At 48.6% G+C, this 20,753-nt stretch overlaps 1 protein-coding gene across 1 annotated transcript in view; it reads left to right on the forward strand.

Moving 5' to 3' along the window:
• Positions 1–17,288, forward strand: part of PLPP3 (phospholipid phosphatase 3) — a 31,901-nt gene extending 14,613 nt beyond the window's left edge. Inside the window, exons 2-6 of the mRNA XM_088522468.1 lie at positions 4,237–4,394; positions 9,325–9,608; positions 10,168–10,225; positions 14,273–14,449; positions 16,999–17,288. Of these exons, the coding sequence (XP_088378594.1) occupies positions 4,237–4,394; positions 9,325–9,608; positions 10,168–10,225; positions 14,273–14,449; positions 16,999–17,124 (803 nt within the window). The 3' untranslated portion in view covers positions 17,125–17,288. The remainder of the gene's footprint in view (positions 1–4,236; positions 4,395–9,324; positions 9,609–10,167; positions 10,226–14,272; positions 14,450–16,998) is intronic.
• The last annotated feature ends 3,465 nt before the right edge of the window (positions 17,289–20,753 follow it).

Consider the following 20,753-nt stretch of genomic DNA (forward strand, 5'->3'; position numbering starts at 1 on the left):
TAGATGTGTTTCCAAAATACAGGCAGACGCGAAGAGAGGTCTTCTGGCCTGCTGGAACCAAGATGAAGAACAACTAAGACTGAGCAGCTAATAAAATACGGAGCTGAAGATGTTCTGAGTTTCTGATACTAGCCTTGGGGGTCTCTTGTTACAGCAGGGGCATCAGGTGCTGCTGGAAAACACTGGGAAAGAGGCACATCACTGAGGTTCTCCCAACTGCAGAAAATCCCAGCGTAATAGTGTATTCCAGTGAGAAACATGGGAAGGTTTTTCCTCTTTGTGTCATTTTTAGATGCCTACATTCATGTAGTTGTATAGCAACCAGCCTCGGCTGTTCACTCTTGCAGCAGCTGCTGGGCCTGATGGATTTTTTTTTTTTTTTTTTTTGGTCTGCAATGGTGCAGTTATTCTCTACACGTTTTGGAAGCCCCAGTAAAAGCCCACCTTAGCCTAACCTAATTCCTGTGCATTTTAAAATATATACCAAAACTGTATACCAAATAAGTTTATATGTCTGAAGATTACTCACTGATTCCTTCAAATAGAAAGCCCTTGCTGGAACCCAAATATTTACACAGTGCACCTTGAATGAGGAAAAAGATGCCCCACTCCACCCCATCAAATTACTTAATGATCTTTTTCACTTATTAAGATAGACCTCTAAGCTACCGAAACCTTCAGAAGACGCCCAGGGCCTGGACACTGGAAGCCAAACACATCACAGCGTGCTTGCTTGCAAGTGCCATTACTTTGGTGAGAAAGCCAAGCAGCATCCCACTGACCTGCAACGTTGCAATGCGAGAGATTCTCAGAAAGATTTACTTAAAACAAAACACTCCATTAAAATCCTAACATGAAAAAAAGAAAAAAGGCAGTGGTTAATTGAGTGCGAAGGTGAAGCTTGGGCTGGAAGATGAGAGCTGCACGGGTGGCTCACGGCAGGAGCAGTTCTTCCCTCCTGCTCCCTCCATGACTTTACCAAGGGGTGGTCAATCAAAGGTTATCTTGTTTTTTTTTTTTCTCCTTTTTTTTCCTTTCCTTCCCAAACCTGCGCAACCTTTAGCTTCTCAAAGACACCAGGATTCAAAGTGTTGTATCTATTACAGAGCCCTTTCTTCTGCCTTTTGGAATTTTGTGCACGTTTCAAGCTGGTTGCAGAGTATGCTGGGGTTCTTCACTTTTGGGGGGTTGTTTTTGCTTGGTGTGGGGCATGCTTGGCACTTCCCTGCATGCTGCCCACCTTCCCAGGCACCAGTGCCTGTTAATCACTTGATAAAAGCGCAAAATGAGGAAAGGAGCTTTTTTTTTCTTTTGCCTGGTGCTTAGATCCCCAAACTTGATTGCCTTTATTAAATGGAAAGACAAATAAATTGAAAGCTCTCGCTGCAATGCCCTGGCGTAGAACCCCAGCGGCTACAGGTCAGCAAGTCACTTCAGCTTCCTCCTAAAGAGCAGCATCGTTTTTCACTGCACACACAGTGTGCAGCGTCCCGTGGTGCTTGCAGTGGGTTCATGTATTGAGTGTGTGTGTTGGGATATGGTCCGTGGGCTCTGGCGCAGCATCCCAGCATGGAAGTATCTCTGTTAAGGAGGATGCAAATCCTGCAGCCAGGGATACCTGATGCGAGGGACCCATTGAGCCCCACTTTGAGATACCTTTGCCACTAGCAAATATCCTGGTGTTTTGCCACATCCACATCTCTGTGGTGTTTTGCTCAGGGATCCCAAAGGCATCTTTCTCCACGATTAATTTACTGTGTTCCTCCAGACATCCCTCTGGAGCATCTTTGACAAAACCCATTCTCTGCATGCCTTTTGGCACCAGCACAGCCTTTGCTGTGCTGTAGGCCTTGTTGCCAAAAAAACATGTGGGTGGCCATCTAGTCACTTAGACAACCTGTGGACCAAGAAGTCATCCCTAGGAAGGAAGGGCATCTTGAGCTCAGTCTACGGTTTGGGGTGGACCTGGACCTTCCATCGTGCGGGTAATTGCAGCTGGAAGAGGAGCCTCTCGCCCAGGCCTCAGAGTCAGGGGTATGTTATGTCTCCTAAGTAATATCCGCTCAGCTATGGAGAGTATGTTTATGTTTCTCATGTTTAAAAAAGGGAGAGGGAGGAAGAAGAAGGGGGGAAAAAAGGGAATCTGAGGTTACTGTTTTGCTGGAAAAATGTCAAGACTCGATTGGCAATATCCCACTAAACCACAAGTTTGTAGGAGAGAAGACAAAACCATTGGATTTTCTAAGCAATGCCTATGTGCACTTTAAGAAAAAAAACACCATCTAGGTCAGTTGCACTCTTATTATAGCTGTGGCAATCATACATATAATTGAAACGCGGAAATACTACCCCATGCTGCTCAATGAGTGAAGGGAAAACACATCTTTATTATTCCTGCGTTCGCATAATATATAGGAACACTATTGTCTTTTTTATTTATTTTTATTTTTTCTCAAGCCCATTTTAGCTTTCAGATGTGTTTTATTGTCTGTGGGAACATGTGTTTTACAGACCTGTCATGTGAAAGCTATTAACAAGAGGAACTGGAGAAATAACAATAAGCCACGTAACCGTGGCGTGTCTGCTCCCCAAGTTCAACCGTTACGCTGCCGCCTCAAGTGGATGTGAAATTGGATCGCGCCGAGCAGCCCTAGCTTTTCTACTGCAATTTTTCACTGGAAAGCTAAGGATTTTTTAAGTGGCCTATTAATATCATATTGCTGGCATGAGAGGCACTTTTCAGGGCCAAACTGGCTTTGTATCAAAACGGTTAAATGGTGGAATGAAGATCGACTGGATTCACATGAGATGTCTGATTTTATTTGCAAGAATCTGAGCGGAGCAGGCAGCTCTGAAACCTCTGTTCGGTGTGTTGGGAACTAAACTGCCCCTCTGAACGGGCTCAGAATTAGCCCCTTGCCAGGGTCCTTACGGAGATATTGCCAATGGATTAGATACCAAGCGAGGGGAGGGTTCAACCCTGCGTGGGGCAGATCTGCTCCTGTCAAGGGGGAGTGGACAACAGGGCCTGTCTTAGGCCAACAGCCCTATCAATCCTGGATTAGAAAATCCTATTAAAAGTGCATCGAAAGAAGCCAAAATGGCTTGCATGAAGTAAAATGCAAGTTTGCATGCTGAAGGGGGATGTTGTTTTGATGACACTCAGTGTTGTAACTCTCTGGAGGATGATGCCTTTGCTAATTGCCTATAGAGCCCAACGCTGCCTGTGTGACTTTAAAGGAGAAAAGCTCTGATCTGCCAGTGCTCTGAATGTGTAAACAAAAACACCAATGCTCAAGCCAGTTAGTGGTCTACAAATACTCCCTAACACTTTGGGTAAGATCTGGGTGTGAGACCTGTTGTTTTGGCCAGATGACAGCGTGAGCCACTGTTTTGCTCACCTAAATGAGATTCCTTGTATCTTCCAGCCAACGCGGCTTATGTTTTTTGTGTTGTGTTTGGTGAGCTTGTTTGTCCTTTCCTTGTGCGAGTGGGAGGAGAGTTTCCTCTACATCGTGGCTTGGGTTGAGTTTCAGAGGGTTTGGGGGTGTTGCTTTGGAGGAACGTGCTGCTCGTTTTGGCCGTGGCAGCAAAGATGGATGAGGAAACTGAGGCACATGCATGTGTCTAGTGCAAGGGAACAACATGCAGAAGAATATCTCAGTGCTGCTCCTCTACGTTGAAGGCGATGCTGTGTTTCTCCAAAAGATAACAGGGAGCACCCCTTCCATAGTGGATCCCAACTGTTGGCCACTTGTTTTTGAGCATCTCTGCTCAGTGTGAGGTGCAAAGCTTCTTTTCTCCCTTCATTTTCCCCCTGGAAATGAATATTTCTGCACAAGGTTTGCACGCAGTGTACCCAGCTCATGCTCCAGAAGTGCCGTATTTGTTTTCGTGGCTTTTTGCAGAGGGACTGCTTTTGATGCCCGGTCCTGTAAGTCAATATATGCAGCGCACGAGGCTTAACTCAAACCAGGCAGCACAGACATGTGATAACCATAACAGAAGAGATACATTTTCCCCTGCAAGAGAAGCTTGGAAAAACAAATTCCAAAGCTATTCTCTTTGGAAAAATATCAATATGAAAAGAAAAGCATGAAGAATGGTGCTGTCTTGTTTGCGAGGGTCTTTGCAAGGGTTAGCTTTTTTTTTTTCTTTTTTTCTTTTTTCTGCTGGAGAGAGTTTGTATTTGTTTGTGCCTGATCAGTTTTGTTCTTATCTTCTCTTTTTTTGTAGCTGGGCTGCCCTTTCTGATCATCGAAACAAGCACAATCCAACCCTACCAGCGGGGCTTTTACTGTGATGATGACAGTATCAAGTACCCTCAGAAAAAGATTGAGACGATCAACGATGCGGTGCTGTGTGCTGCGGGCATCCTCATTACCATCCTCGCCGTAAGTACTGCCTCCGAAAATACCTTGCTTGGCCATCCTCAGTGTCTTCTTGTCAGCTTCCTAAGCCGATAGTATCAACGTGGGCTTTCACAGAAACATGGGCGCATGGTGACCTGTACCAAAGCTCTATATTTGAAATGTTCTTCTCCAAAGGCTCTGTTAGGACTGTGCTTTGAACAACAAAAAATGCTTGTATCAAGCTCCAGGGAAGGATGAAGGGTGACTTGTGGGTCTATCCTAAGGCATGGGACTTTTCACCTTTAGCTCAGTTAGTCAGGTCAGTAGCCAGTGGTGGTTCCAAAGCTGTTTGATGTCTGCGAGATGAGCTGATGATGAGGAGCTCATTGCAGTGCAGGGTGGCTGTTCACCCCAATCACTACAGGAGACTTCCCTAGCTTGGAGGCCACAGTAGAGCTAGGTACAGTCCCATACCTGGGTAGTCAAAGGAGAAATGCTAAAAGGCCTGTATAGCTTTTAGCTCCTCTTAAAGTCAAGGCTTTCACTGGTGAAAGTAGAGTGGGATGGTGGAGTGGTCTGTTTTCTATCAGACTGTTGGCATGGGGAGTTGAACCGCCTGGCTCACATGTCCGCCTTTGGAGGTGTATGTCTGCTGGGCTATTATCTGACTTCCGCCTAGTCACAAGCTGTAAACATCTGCTAATGAGAGCTTGCAATGGGAGGAATGAAGCTACATGCACAGGCCAAAGCTCTTGGGGCAAGTCTGGGAACTGCACGATGCGTTGGCCTTTTCACCTTCCAGGAGTCATTCAGCACAGAAGCAGAAAGGCTTGAGCATCAGTGTAGACTTGGCATGGTTTGGCCCTATTCAAATAACTCCTGATATCTGTCTTATCTTGCAAAGTTTAAAAAAGTCAACTGATGCATGCTCTGATCTGTGGTGGGTGGAAGATCTGCAGCCCCAAGTTGGGTTTTCAAGAGGTGGCTTTGCACTAGCATCCATCCCACATTCAGGCAGAATGAAAGACCTGTTTTTGAGCGTTGTTTAGATACTTCCATCAACAGATGAAATTCCCCAGGTTGCTCTGTGAAAAGTACCTACGTTCCCCTTCCATCCGGCTGCCAGCGCAGCCCAGATCTTTGCCAAAAGACACTGTCAAAGCTACCTTCTTCTTGCTCCTGCTAGACACAGTGGTCTAGGGCACTTCTTTTCCCCTCTGTGTTTTCATCCTTGCTTACAGAAGCAATGCCATGCCCAAAACTAGCTAGGCACGGCACGGTGTCTGCATTAGCAGTACCTGTCATAGGGTCCCGTGTTGCTCTGCTCGTGAGGAGCCGCAGCGCAAAAGCGATCCCCGACGCCTCCTTGTTCTTATTCCCCTCCATCCTCCAAACAAACCCCAGCAAATGACAACCCCCCCCCCCCCCCAAATCTATAAACAGAAGAATTTTTACCCTGCAGGTGAATTACCCTTGAGTGTGGAAAAGCCATAAAAGCAAAATGAAAAAGCCTCTCATTTTCGCATTACTGCCTGACCTGTCGTCATTGCGGCTCCATGCAGAGTGGGCTTCTGATCAGTAATGAGGCAGTGGCAAATACAGGAGTTGGAACCGAAGCTGGAAACATAATCAGCTGCCTCTTGGATCCATCAGCTTTCTACCATGAAATAGCAGGTCAATTAAAAAGGAAAAGAAAATCCCCCAAAGAATTAGATGTTTCTGCACTGGTTTCGCTGTGCCCACAACAAATGTAACTTAATAAGGTAAATTCACAAGCTCAGTTATTTGCTGTTGAGTGATACAAATAGCTAACGAGGCAGTGAAGGAGCTGATTTCTTTGCCATGGCAGGGTATATGGAAAATTCAAGTCAGTCTGACCTCTTTTTCAAGATGTAACCCAGATACCAGAATTATTGTAGCATAAGAAGAATTCCTTCCAAATCCACAAAGCTCTGATTCCTCTCCTTTCACTCAAAGCATTTGCCTTCCAAAGGCAGGACAGCAGTACGAGGACTTCCAGGGAGACAGGATTTTGGTCAGTAATGCCAAAATTTCACACCCATGCTTTGAGTGGCATCATTGGCATTCTAGGCCGGAGCCAAAGGTTCAGGTCATGTTTGAAATGGCTCGAAGACACCCAGAGTTCTGTTAAATAAATGTCAGAGACTAAGACTTTTTCCTTCTGGCAGGGCATAAGAGGATATGCATTTGTTTTTAAAACCTACATATTTACTGATTTAAGGCAAGTTTCCCTGTTTGCCGTCATGCACGCAGATGACCCTTGAGAAGCTCTCTCTTCTGCCCTTCATGAGGCCTCTTCATTGGTGTTGCTACTGCTCAGCCCTAGCTCTGTGTCTTGGGCACATTGTGAAATTTTCTTGCGAAAAATACCCAAGCAAATTAATTTCCTGGATGATTGAAGTTGCATAACTGGATTAGCTTAATGCTGTACAGTTGAAGGCGATACACTTCAATGTGATTAGGCTCGCCAAACAGTACACAAGAGACCTAACTGATTAGAAAGATTCACAAAATAATTGCAGGCTAATTGCATCACTGATGATGACTTAGGAGAATGAAGGAACAGGCACGAGAAGCACAAATCTGCAACAGGCAGGCATCAGCAGAGAGAAGTTTGGTGTTGACTTCTCACTAATGACCATCTTTAAGTGTTTCTGACAGTTCCCTCTGGGAGTGACACACTCCATATAGGCACTGTGTACATCCCCGGCAAACGACTTGCCAGAGACACAAGGCAGAAGAAGAGCTTAATATCTCTGAGACTTGTTTTTGCAGGGTGCCTTTTTAGCTTGTGCCCATCTGTGCCGCATTAGTTTTTCCCTGCCATGTTTTATCAGGGATAGTATTGCCAAACCCCAATTTACCCAATTTTAGCTTCTCATTAAGGCTGAGCCATGGTTATAGCTGAGCAGGGAGGCCTCATGGCTGCCCAGCATCGTGTTAGCGAGGGAATGGAGTCTCCAATTTACAATCTGCTACATGTGTGCAATTACCAAGACCACCAACAGGGAGAAAAAAGTACTAATCCCTAGACTTCTGTCGGTCTCTTTTTAAAATGGTCCCGTCTTTCACCACCAAAAGCTTTGGGTTTAAGTGCATCTGTTTGGGAACTCTGAATAACATGGGCAGATTTCCAATGCCATCCTTGATTCAGTTTGTTTCTTACCCGTCTGCAAAAGCAACGCATTAGGGGCTGGGCAGCTCTCTCCCATGTGAATTTAGGTGTCTGAGCTTTCGGGAGGCTGCGATGGGTGGCTGTGCACCCTTCTAGGTGTGCGTGGCGGTGGTCCACAGGGATGCTCGCACCACATCGGATACACCAGCAAGTCCCATGAGATGCAAGAGCAGCAGCTGGGTGGGATGATCAGCCTCTCACCCAAATATATCACCTGACTGCCAGCTTGCATTTGAAGATAGTGCAGAATGGAGATCAATCATCTTCTACACAACCTTTGGAACTTGCAAGGATTAAAAACGCTCCTTGTCGGGATAGCTGCATGTCCCCAGATGATGCTTGGCTCAGGCCAGACTCTCTTGAGGAGCAGATCTTAGCTGGGACTTGCAAACCTTGGGTGGCAGTGCAGTCGCCAAGCAATTTCTGTGCAAAACATGCTGATGGAAGCTCCGGTTGGGCTTTATTTTTTATTATTGCAGTTGTGTGTCCCTCTGATAAAGCCCACCACGCTGTCAGTTCAGCTGCTTTGGGTCGACCTTTTGTTTTTTCGAGCCGCGGTGCTGCAGAGTTCAAACAACGATACGGTTTCATCTCCCCTTGGTCTTAATTGCCCTGCTTTTCCACTTTATGGCTTTCCAAAGGCTGTGCCAAGCCTTTAAAAAAGGTAGGCAGGGGAGCCGCGGCTCCTGCCTGCAGCTGGCGGGCTGTGCGGGAGGGATATTGCTGCCTGCTCCGGAGGGGCTTAGCATGAAGGCATTTTTCCTGACAGTTAAATTTCATATCACAGCGGCCAAGGGGGCAGGGGAAAAAAGAAAAAAGAAAAAAAAAAAAAAAACGCACACTTTTATTGCTCAGGTATAAAAACATTTCAAGTAATGAATGAAATCCTAAAGCTGTAAATCGGGAGCTCAAGAAGTAGGTGCGGAAGGCGACCGAGAACAATTTAAGCCTTTGCCTCTTAGGGAGAGGTGAGACATTTGGACTTCATTTCATAGGCTGATTTTCATTAAACGGCCTTTTAAGGGGTGGGATTACAAGGAGCCGGGCCCTTGGGTTCGCAGCAGAGATTTATGGCACCCTTGTTAGGACCCAACACCCCCAAAGGGGCACAAGAAATACAGGATTTGTTGTGGAGCAGAGGTGAGACCCATCAAAATTCCCAGCGATGCCGAGTCTTTCTGAAGTTGTTTGATTTATTTTTCTTCCCCCGCCTCCCCCCCCAAAAAATTGCCATGGTGGCAATTTCTCAAGCAAACACCAATTCTTTACGTATTTTAAGAGAAATTTGTATTTCTCTTGCACCGCTATAAATCCAGGGCACCCCTCTGGTTCTTCTGTGTGAAATAGGCTGTTGATGTGGGATACTCTTGCATCCCTTGCTGCTGGGGAAGGACAAGCAGCAAGTGGTTAGGAAAGGAGACCGCTTTCCTGTCCTGTCATCGTGCATGCATGATGGATGCATGGAGTAGTGCTGGGAAGAGCAGCCGTGTCCAAGGTCTCTTGCAGGGCCATCTTGCTGGGATCATCTTCTTTGATGGTCTTCTCCATTCTTCTGCCTTCTGTAAGAGCCACAATTCTGGCTTTTGGCCAACAAGTCTTTAATCATCTTAAACAGCCATTAAACAGCTTAAACCACCCTGAGCTGGGGATCTTGCTCAGTGGCAGATGCTTGTCCTCGTGTTGTAGCTGGACGCATGTCCCTGGGGAAGTGGTCATGCGGGGCATTTTCCCAGCTTCCTGACCCTCTTCCCCATCTCTCTGGTGTTTCCCCGGCAGATTATAACGGGCGAGCTCTACCGGATCCACTACCTGAAAGAGAAGTCGCGCTCTTTCATCCAGAACCCCTACGTGGCGGCGCTCTACAAGCAAGTGGGCTGCTTCGTTTTCGGCTGCGCCATCAGCCAGTCCTTCACAGACATTGCCAAAGTGTCCGTCGGGCGCTTGCGACCCCATTTCCTGGACGTTTGCAATCTCGATTTCTCGACAATCAACTGCGCCAAGGGAGTTTACATTCAGAACTATACTTGCCGGGGCAACGACAGCACAGTCCAGGAGGCCAGGTGAGAGCCCTTTTAGTTGTGTTAAATCTTGCCCTAAAAAGCAAAAGAAAAAAAGGGGAAAAAAAAAAAAATTTGCGGCTGCTGCCAAAATGGTGCATCACATCAAGTATTTCTCAGGATTTCTCTGCCAGCAGTAGATCATTTGAATGCTCCTTTCTCTGGGAAGGCTGTAACTTCATCCAGCAGTACTGGGCAGTTTCCCCCCAGAGTTCTGCTGAATAATCTTCTTTTCTGCCCCGTTACTCCCACGCTGTTGCTCCGCACGCCTTTGCTCCATGCGGGAATTGGCCAGGAGAGCCGATTTAGCGGCCTGTTCCTCCCCGTCCCATTAGCCGGTTGGGATCCTGTGCTGTGCCTGCCGAAGGGCCAGCGTTTTATTCCTGTCCGATTTCCCGGCCGGCCGGTGAGTTATTGCCGGGCGGTGCTGGAAGCAGCGGCGCTGTCCCACGGCTGGGCCAGGAAGGCAGGAACAATGCCCGCATCCTGCCCGCCCGCATCCGGGATCCGCGGCCCCGGCGGCAACGCTCCCGCACTCTAATGCGCCTCCTTTGTCTTGCAGGAAGTCCTTCTTCTCGGGCCACGCGTCCTTCTCCCTCTACACCATGCTCTACTTGGTGGTAAGTAACCTCCATATTACTTGAGACCTGTCTGATCCACTCTGCCTTTTTCCCAAAGGCTCCCCAACGTTCTGCAGAAAAGAGAGGAATAAAAGCCGGTGCTAGCCCATGGTGGCTGGAGCTCAGGGGAATGCTCCAGAACCCCAGGGGATGCTCTGGAGCTCCAGGAGATGCTCCAGAGCTCAGGGGGATGCTCCAGGGGATGCTCCGAAGTTCCGGCGAATGCTCTGGAGCACGATTTGGGATTTTCAGCTGAGCTTATTGCTACTTGCGGCTGCTCTGCGGGCCCTGTCCTGGGGCAGGTGAAGCAACCCGGGGCTGGATGCGATCCGGGGCCGGGCGCGCTTCCCTCCGTCAGCGGGAAGGGCTCTGCCCTTCCTGCGCCGGGGCTGGGAATAGCGCCGCGTGCCAAGGTGCTTCCTGCCCCGGCTGTGGGAGGAGGCACGCTCCGGGGGCGCCTCCGGGCGGACCTCCGCGGGAAAGGCTGTCCGGGTAGGGATCAGTCCAAAAAAAAAAAGGAAAAAGGAAAAAAGATCAAGTGCTTTTAAAGATTTGTGTCCTGCTCCCTGTATCTCATATAAGCGCAGCCTGGAAAGCAAAGGGAGAGCAGCGCCCTTGCACAAATATTAAAGGCGAACTTGTATTTATCTGTGCACAGTACGGCCTCCTCCCTTGTGTCTTTACTCTGCCCTCTGGAAAGATAAATGACCACTGCTCCCTCCTGGCCTTTAATCCCAGAATTTCTCCCACTCTGGGCTGAAAGCAGCTTCTGCAATTTAATTCCCAAGTTTTTCAGGCTGCTTGGTAGCGGGAGGAGGGTGTTTTTTCACCAAACGAGTCACTGCTTGCACCAAATCACCTCCTCAGGAAGCGGCGAGGGCTGCTGGCGATGCTCGGGTTATCCTTTGGGACACGATATCCCCGGGGCGATTTTTAAGTGATGCTGCTCCAAGCCCCTCTTTGGGAAGCAGAGCGGGATACCCAGCAGGTCATTTTCCAACACTCTTTTGCACCACTGCCCACAGACAGGTTTTCTCTGGGTTTGCCCAGTGCTTTAAGCATGGCTTTTCGGCAGTGCTGGGAGTTTTTGCCCTCGGCTCCAGCCCTCACAAGGGCTACCCCTCGCCTCACGGAACCATGTGATTTCTACAGAAATTCCATGATATTACAGCAGAAATTCAGCTCATCTCTAAGTCCAGCGTCTTCCTAGAGTCCATACTAAACAATACAAATTTTTAGAGGCAAAGTCACTTCCTCTTTCCCTGGCGCTCCCTCACATTAATCCCTCGGCGCATTTAGGATTATGGCAGTTAGGAGCGGAGCTGGCAGGTCCATTTGAGTGTAGGTCACTAAAGCTGCTCCGGTACCGGTTTCGGTTTGGCCACAGACTCCCACTGGGAAATGAGCACCGGAGTGCCCTAGGCAAGAGCTTGCACAGAAAGGCACTTACAGCCCAGTAAAAACTCCTGGGATTTAATTATAAATGCTAGGACTCTGGGGCTGCATTTTTTTCCTGCCGTCTTCTTGTCACCAGCAACACCCAATTAACATCAGGCCTTTTGTATAAAAATTTAAAAAGGGAAATTACACTTGGGTAATCCTCTCTGTCTTAGTTTTTCCATGCTCTGCAGCTCTTTGGCCGAGCACACCCGCAATGCGTATTTATATTGGGCTACAGAAGGAGGGGACAGGCAAGTGGGAGGTCTTCAGGCCACCATGGTGGGCGTCCTGTGCTCCAGCCAAGCCTACAAGACCCCAGTACTGATGTTTTACAGCACTCACTGCCCTGAAATCACAGATAATGCACAGAAGAGACATCATCCCAAAAGGGTCATCCATGCCCTTACCAACGCTGGTGAAATTGGGATAAAATGAGAGTGAAGTAAGATGGCTTGTGGATTTAGGGTGGGTTGGTGGATGAGGTTGGAGTCTTCAGATCAGAGTTGGGTTTGGTGTGTTCTGCTGGTTTGTGTAAGGAGTGACACTTGGTCTTGTGCCTTTTGGTGAAGGTGAGGTTTTTGTGCCAGGGTTTCCTCCTGAAGCCGAGGGAGAGGGGTGAACTTCTGAGGAGCAGCGAGGTCCTAGGAATGATGGATTATGAGGTGCCTGAAGCAAAGGAAGCTCTTTGGTGTTCATGGTTCAATGCAGACTCCACTGGGAAGCCTGGGATTTCAGTGGGATGTGGGCTGGCCTACTGGCCCCTGCTTAAACGTCACTTGTTTGGTTTGAGATGAGATGAGCAAAGGGAAGGGACAAGCAAACAGTGTGTCCTTATGTTGTGAGGAGGTTCTTGGTCTTCTCTGTCCTTGCCAGCCCAACACTAAGAGCTAAATCCTACTGATATGCTCAGCCCACTCAGGTTCTTATGCAAGGGATCAGTTTGGGTTGGAGGAATTTTGTTGTGTTTTTACCCTGTGGACCACTGCACTTGCAGACAGAGGTGGAGAAGGGGGAAAGCTCAGGTCAAGTCCAGATCTTACAGCCAGAGAAGCGCGCTAAAGCCAACCATTTCCAAGAAGCAGATACTAGCAGTGAGCAAAGGATGTGGTTGCGGGAGGTCAGCCCTGTGATGGGCAGGGCAAGAGGTAGGATGGGTCCGTGGGTGGCAGAAAACCCCTTGGAGGCCCCCCTGATGCCGCGGAAATCCCCTGGCAGGAGAAGGGCCGCGTAGTGTCCCTCACGCCACGGGAGGGGTAATGCGCTCCTGCATTTCGCTCCATCTGTGGTTCAGCAGGCAGCTGCCACCCGGCGTTCCCGGCTTTTGGTGGCTGTGGGATGTTGCATAGTAGGGACAATGCGGGTTGTGGTCGCACTGGTGCTGCTGGCTCCAGGGAGGACTCTGTCCGTCCCAGATCCCTGTGAAAACTCAACAGGGCTGTAGGCATCGCCTGAGATTCCCTCCAGCCGCTTCCAGGGGCAGGTTTGCAGACAGGCCACCAGGAACTGCCCATTTCACAGCCCTAGCCCTAATTCCTGGAAAATCCTGGCCTTGCCAGTTCCCCGCCCCCTGCCTTTTTTTTGTGCTTTGATCTCCCCTCATTGGCTAAGTTTTTCTTTCACACCAAGGGCAAACACAAAGTTTGGAGCGCCCCGAGTTAAGCCTTTAAGTACCGATGGGCTCCTCAGCATCCGGGCTTTGGAGCAGCATCTCACCTATGTTCTTTATCCTCCCAGTGAGCTTGTGAAATATGGACCTGTTTTTTTGTTGTTCTGAATGGCTGGAGAGCTAAAGAACAACTTCTGCAAGAGGCTGTTACTGTGGCAGTAGAAGGGGATTCAGTGGCGAATTCTTACATTTATAGTGCAGCGTCTGCCTTATTGCATCTTCAGTTCAGTGTTGGTGATTTATTGCTAATTTTGACTTAATGCATGGCTCTGTCACCCTGACTCGCCTGTTCAGTCCCGGCTTGGAGGACACAAGGATCTGAGGCCCAGCTCCACACGCCTTTGATTTGCGGGCAGGAGGTTCCTGCTTTCCTGTGCTCTCTTCCCTCTCACGTTCCCTGGTTCCCACAGGAACCTGGGAAGCGGGTTGCGCCCGCAGCGTGCAGCGGAAGCTGGCCCCAGATAACCACTGGGGGGGACAATATCCACTTGACGTCACGGTCACTTCGACTTCTTCTTCCTCACACTGGGTCCTTGTCTTTTCCCCTTGCCATGGTCCCGGGCTTTGCTCCACACCCCGGCAAGTGCTGGGAATGAACTAGAGAGCCCATAGCAGATTAAATAAGACTGCAGGATCACTCCTGCACTACGGGGAAGGAAGGAGAGTGCTTCCCTGGTGCTCCCTGTGCTTCCCGGGAACGCTGCAGAACAGCATCTTTTTGGTCCACATTATCAGTGGTCTTGGCCGTACGGAGGGAGCTGCAGCTGGCAGGGCTCAGGGTGGCTCTTTTAGATGCCACGTGCTACATTTCTTGCTCACTTGCGTCCCGTGTTGCTCCTGGTCCATCCTTTCTATCTGGACCCTCCTCCCCTTGAACAGTGGGTGCATTTGGGGGGCCGCTCAGAGCCTCACCGTAACTCCTCTTTCCCTCTTCCCCGCAGTTTTATCTGCAGGCCAGATTCACGTGGAAGGGAGCCCGGCTGCTTCGCCCCCTCCTGCAGTTCACGCTCATCATGATGGCGTTTTACACGGGGCTGTCCCGCGTCTCCGACCACAAGCACCACCCCACCGACGTGCTGGCGGGGTTTGCCCAGGGAGCCCTGGTGGCTTACTGCGTGGTAAGTACGGGCTCGTTTTTTTCTTAATGCAGCAAAACATGAGAAAACGCCTAAGAAAAGACGTGTTTGCTGCCCGCTGTGTTCTCATGCAGTTTGCTTCCAACAGGGTGACCTGATTGCACAGGCCCCTAACTCGAAGTGACACTTTAGATGCTCAGTGTCAGCGGGCGGCGGGTACTGGCTCCACGGAGGGATGTGGTGCCCTGCACTGGGACTGCTGTGCCCCGAAACAAAATTAAGCTCCAATGGTCTATTTTGCAAGAAAAGAGATTATTTGGGTACTCACAGATAATTTTCTAAAAGCATCAGTTAGATGTTTCTCTATGGTCTTGTTACCCAACATGTGTTAGTGGCTGTGTTTTGCCCATGTCCCATTAAGGCACAGCGGGCCAGCGCATTCCAAGTGAGGGAAACCTAAAGAAATAAGTATATGTTAGTGCATGTAGAGATGTGTGCTTTTTCTCCTTGTCCTTGCTGTTTTAGTGCCTGCTAGTAGCAGCATTGCTGTGGTTCCTCTGTCTTTTATCCCAGTAGCGTGTGGGCATCTCTTGGCACTCTAGAAACCTTTTGGAGAGTAGTGTGGTGCTTATTGCTTGATCCAGGTGCCTGAATTTTTGTCACATAGATTTATCTAGGCACCAGTTGCCCCTCAGTGTCCTTTTCAGGCATGGTTTAGTGGCTGGAAAGTCTCATACAACAGTGAAAGGTGGGAGCTTGAGTCTGGGGAGCAGCTTTAAACCCTAACCCGGTCCCCTTTCATCTGCTTGCAAAGAATGTGCCAGGTGGTCCTGTTGTCCCGAGTCCAGAGGGCTCAGACCTGGCAGCTGGGAGTGACGCTGCACCATGACACAGAAACCCTTGGGATTTTACTCTCGTGATATCCAAGGGCCATTAAATTGCAGTAGTTATCAGACCGTAGCTTTGGGTGGAAGCCCACCACGGGATTCTTCTCCAAGGCTTGCCAGAGCTCAGATCCAAGTTGTGTTGCAGGCGGCATGTTTGTCCTTCCCTGCCTGAAATAACAAGCACAAGACATCAGTGTCAAGCACTTCCAGCTGATGAAACATTTCTATGTGGTTCTAAGGTGAAATATGATGAGAATTGGTTAAATGGAAATAGTTTTTTTTTTTTTTTTTTTTTTTTTTGTGCAGGGTAGGCAGCCTGCTATGTGTCCTGTAGTTTATGTCTCTTCTGATGGAGAGGAAAACAGGGATATTGCTGAGGAAAGAGGCATATTCCTTTTGGTGTTGCTCTTATTAACTTGGATTAGGGTTTTTAACCTTCAGGGATTTCTTCAGTACAGCAAAGAGGGATTGTTAAGTGGCAATGTAAGATATTGCCTTTCTTGTGCAGCACATTCTTGGTCTTTGGCTGTCAAGTTTTCTTTATGGGTGGAGAGCACCTTCTACAGGAAATGGAGCTAATCCAAGTGCAAAACTTTGCACGTTTATTAGTCCTTTTTTTGTGTTAAACCGTTCAAGCATTAAGAGGATTTAACACAGTTTTAACCCTGGAAGATCATGTTTCATGATTCCTATAAGTGTTTATATAACCTCAAGCCACGTTAAAGTGAAATACAGTTTAAAGAGAGATTAAAACTCTTAACTGGTCTCCAAATTAAGGCCTCAAAAGCAGTGAGCAGCATAGTAGAGGCTGAAATACCCAGGGTGACACTCTGCAGTGACTTATTCCCCCAAATTCAGGCCAGGCTCAGTGCCGTCCCCATGTGCTTCTTGCACTGAGCCATCTTCTCATGCCAATTGATTTATTACAGCTATTTCAGGACAGAAATGGGACATCTTTTTGATTGAATCCACCCCTCCAAGGTGGGCAGGGTGGGAGAGCGCATCGGCTTTGCTCAAAACGAGCTGAACAGGGGGGTTATAGGAGGAGAGAAACCCTGCTGGAGCAGCAAGATACCTTGCCACGCAGATGCCATCAAGAGATGTTTTTTGCACAATGGGTCTTGCTTTTCCGCTGAGCAAGAAGAGCCGCGACACAACGTGTATCCACTTCCCAAATTCCCTATTACAACCGTGGACATAAATTGCCATTTATAGCAGGTTGGCTGGGCCGCTCGGCTCTTATCTGCCCGGCTCTGATAGCGACTCATGAAAGTTGCTCCCAAGGATGACTGGACCTGCTTGCGTAAGGCTCTGGATAGCGAGAAAACACGGAATGGCAGGAACAGCGAAAGGCCCCCCTTTCTTGTTACCCAACTCAAGCCAGAGCAGCCCTTTGCAGAGCGTCGTTGTGTCTGAATGCAGCCCGCGTTGTCATTTCCTGGCAGTTTTTAGCTACTTTGGTGGAGATTTGTGCATCGCATGCTGCGGTAGACGACACGGTTTTGTAGTGGAATTGGTGCTGAGTTTTGTGAGGTCTGAGCCCTGCTCCGTATCGTGCAGCAAGGTTGTAGCTAGGCGGATTTCACAGCATTTGGGTGTTTTCTGCGGGGGTTGATAGCACAAAAAAATATTCATATATATTCCATAAACCAAATAAACTATCTCCCAACATGTCTAAGTCGCATTTTCCAATTGCTCCCACAGGTGTTTTACGTCTCAGATCTCTTCAAACCCAAGACAAAGACTTGCCTGCCTCCGCCCCCCATCCGGAAGGAGATCCTTTCGCCTGTGGACATCATCGAACGGAATAACCATCACAACATGGTGTAGACCTCCGGAAAAAAAAAGAAATCCGACTTGTTTTTTTATTTTATTTTTTAATTTTTTTTTTTGCAAAAATGACTGCTGACAGCAACTACCTGCTGCTCTCAAATCTCATCAGACAGTAGAATGTAGGGAGAGACTTTTTTTGCCCAACCGGTAAAGTCTTACTCTGTGGTCTTTTCAACTTGCGACGTTTGGATGAAAAGGGGGGGTGGGTTGTTCAACTAAGTCAAAAGCACCAGCGAGAAGCAAAAAGTGAAACAAAACAGAACAGCAAAAACAAAAAGCGCCGAACAAACTGAGAGAGGTGCCGGAGTTCTGGATGTGCAATTGGTTTGAGTGTTCATGTTGTAGTGAACGCCAAATTGTTCATAGCGTAATGAACACTAAAATGGTTTTGTAAAGCTGTCCATCTTCATTTTTTTTTTTTATTACTATGAAGATTTCCAGTGCCTCTGCTGAAAGGAAAAAAAGCAAAAAAAAAAAAAAAAACCAACTCGCAGCTAAATTACAGAGCACTATGTACAAGAAGCAGCACTGAGTCAAGATTTGGGATTGGTTTATGAGTTGCCTTTTTTTTTTTTTTGAATCTTGGTTTATCATTTTCCTCCTCCGTTCCATACTGTGACTTAGTTTAGAAGAAGCTTGCCCGGTCCAAGGTCTCCAGAAGGTCCCTGTTCACACTACGACACAAGCAGCGATGGGGTGCTCGGAGAGGTGGACCAGGCGCAGCGTCTCCGGCCAGCCGGGAGGACTGGAGCATCCCCGCGCTTCCCGCCTCCGTCCCCTTTTCCAGCTCCCAGCAGGTTCCCGGCCCTGCCGCGGCCGTCCTCGGTCGCTCCGTTGCAGACGTGGTCGCACCACAAATTCGGGGCTGAGTCCCGGGGAAAACAGCGGATCCGGCGCTTTTGGGATGGCTGCTGGGCGGCACGTCCCAGCCGGGGGCAGCTCCGGGAAGAGGCACCGGCTCCAGCGCCCTGCGCGTGACACTGCTGGGAAACCAGGCACACGGATAGCAAAGGGTATTTTTTTTTTAATTCTATTTTTATTCTTTTGCCCAGCAACCACAGGGGGGGTGGTTTGCTGCTGGAAAAGCCACGGTGGGAGCTTGCAGAGCTCCTCGGAAAAGGGATCGCGCCAATCATGCAGAACGGCCATTTGCACATCCTTCTTACAGAATCCGTCCTATCATTTCAACTATAGCAAGCTATGACTTTTTTATATATAAATATTATATAAATAATGTATAAAACCTTAAAAATTAACTATGTAAAATATTATTTCTGAAACAATTTTAGATATATCCACTATGACTATAAACTGTGTCCTGACCTGTGTTATTTACATTTTGCTGCTTAAAAAAGCATTGAATTAATTTTTTTATAGTCGACTAAAATATTGTAGTTCTGTGGTAGTAATATTTTAATGAAAAATAACTACAATTAGAGACATTTGTATAAAAAAAAACATATTAAATTGTCTGTATTTTTGTAATGTTCCATTTTGTAAAGAGAAGAATATTCAAAGACTTTTGTAGAATACAAAATTAAAGTTTGTATCTGCGAAATTATTGCTGTATAAATGTGCTTTTTAAATAAAAGCTCATAACACAACTAAATACCCGGCTGTGACTTGTGTTGTGCTTTGGGGATGGACCTCCATGGGCCTAGTGTGGGTCTTGCTCTGCCTTGGGACATCACGTGTGGTCCCCACTCAGGAGTAGGAGTTGGGGCAGCTGTTCCGGGTTGATGAAGATGAAGGCAGCCTTATCTGGACTGATTCCGGATAAAAAGGCACCACTGTTCACGGGGGACCTGACGCCACTGTATATGGTCGGAGGAGAAGGCACCCGCCGAGGTCTCTGCAGCCGGTGATGGGTGTGAGGAGCACGGTCATGGTTTGGATTGAATCCTTCCTAGGTATGCCCGGATGTGATCACATCCCTTTCTATTTATCAGTATTTTATCTTAGATTGTATCAAAGAAGGCTAAAGCTATGGATATATTTTAAGGTATAGATGTATTTTGATTCCACATTCATTTCAGCCAGGCTGCTGTGTCTCTCACAGGTGTTACGTACAGTCCCTGCCTAGGAGGGCTTGCTATTTATATGGAGAAATTCATACAGGTAATTTATAATACGTGGACAGTGACACAGACACAGCAAGCAGTGCCAGGCAGCAGGTTTCCTCCACCGTGGACTGTAGCTAAAATTCATGCTTGATTTTTTAATTATTATTGTTATTTTAATTCCCTCTTGCAGCAGGTGAGAAGAAAACGAACTTCTTCGCGGTGACACGCTAGGTCAGGACGGCGTTTGGGCCACTCCTTGGGTGAACCGCGCCGGCAAGATAACGTGGCCCCAGAATAGCTTGTGAGAATGTGCGACGGGAAGTGGATCCCACATCAAACTCGGAATAAATAGCAGGTGGAAGCGAAGCAGGCAGCGCTCGCTATGATTATCCGAATGGTTATTAAGATTCTTAGGCGTGGAAAAAAAAAAAGGACACCTTGGTAAAGTTGCGTCTGCCCTAAATGCAAGGGAGAAGATAATTGGGATCTAGGTCCCACATCCAGTGCTGTGGCACCTTGCCTGATGGGCAGAGACCTTTCCAGGGGAATGGTGCATGCAGGAAGCGTTGGACGGATGCATGGATAATGAATGGATGGATAATGGATGGACAATGGATGGATGAACCTGAGTGAGGGGTGAAAGGCCCTGCTATGAGTGATGGACTGTGACCTGCGATGAAGCAGCTGGGGACATGGGGACACCCATGCGGTGCCCAGCTGCAGCAGGGCAGGGTAGAGGAGAGAACAGAGCAACCATGGGTGTTTCCGTAGGGGCAGGAAGGAAGTGAAAGAGAAATCGGAGGAACAGAAAAACAAAACCAAACCCCACGCACATGCATCTGCACATGCACATCCACAAACTGCAGCTGGCTGGGTCGGGCAGCTTTCATGCCACCTCGCAGGTACCCGCAGCTAACACAGCGAGGAGGGAATTGCATTACTAAATAAATAAATAATCGGATCTGTTTATGCGAAGAGGGAGCTTTGAGGTGCCTGGGGCTGGGTGCCAGCTGCGAGCCCGGGGCTCTGCCCGCCCGCCTTTGATGCTCGGGTCGTTCCTGCGCCCGGCGCCGTGCCGGTCGGACCTGTCTGCCCCGGCGCCCTGACAGGTTGAGCGTGTTTCCGCGCGCTGCGTTTGTGCGTGCACCTGACAGCCATGGGAGCAGCCCTGCGGTTGCAGGGCAAGGAGGGCTGAGGCGAGCGCTGCGCCCAGCGCTGTTTCGGTGCACCCAAAATAGCTGCTCTCAGCAAGAAGGCTCTGCCCCGCCGCCAGGCGCGCCGGCTGCTCACGCTCGCCCCGGCCGCTTTCGGATACGGAGCCCTCAGTCAAAACATGGGAAGGGAGGAGGTGGGCCCCACGAGCAGAGACCTGCTTGCTCCCGTGCTGAGTTTGGCCTCTTTTGGACATCCAAAAATGGCCTGGTGAGCTGCTCGCAGGCGCAGGTTGGTGCACGTCCCGTCCGCACGTCCCCACCTGGGTACCGCCGTGATCCCCTCCGTGGAAGGAAGCAAAGGCAGCTGGCAACCGCATCCTCAAGCAGCCAGCCCCCAAACCCAGGAGTT

Source organism: Tinamus guttatus, unplaced genomic scaffold (assembly GCF_059628265.1).
Source record: "Tinamus guttatus ecotype Peru unplaced genomic scaffold, ASM5962826v1 Tinamus_guttatus_pri_ptg000153l, whole genome shotgun sequence".
Lineage (NCBI taxonomy): Eukaryota > Metazoa > Chordata > Aves > Tinamiformes > Tinamidae > Tinamus > Tinamus guttatus.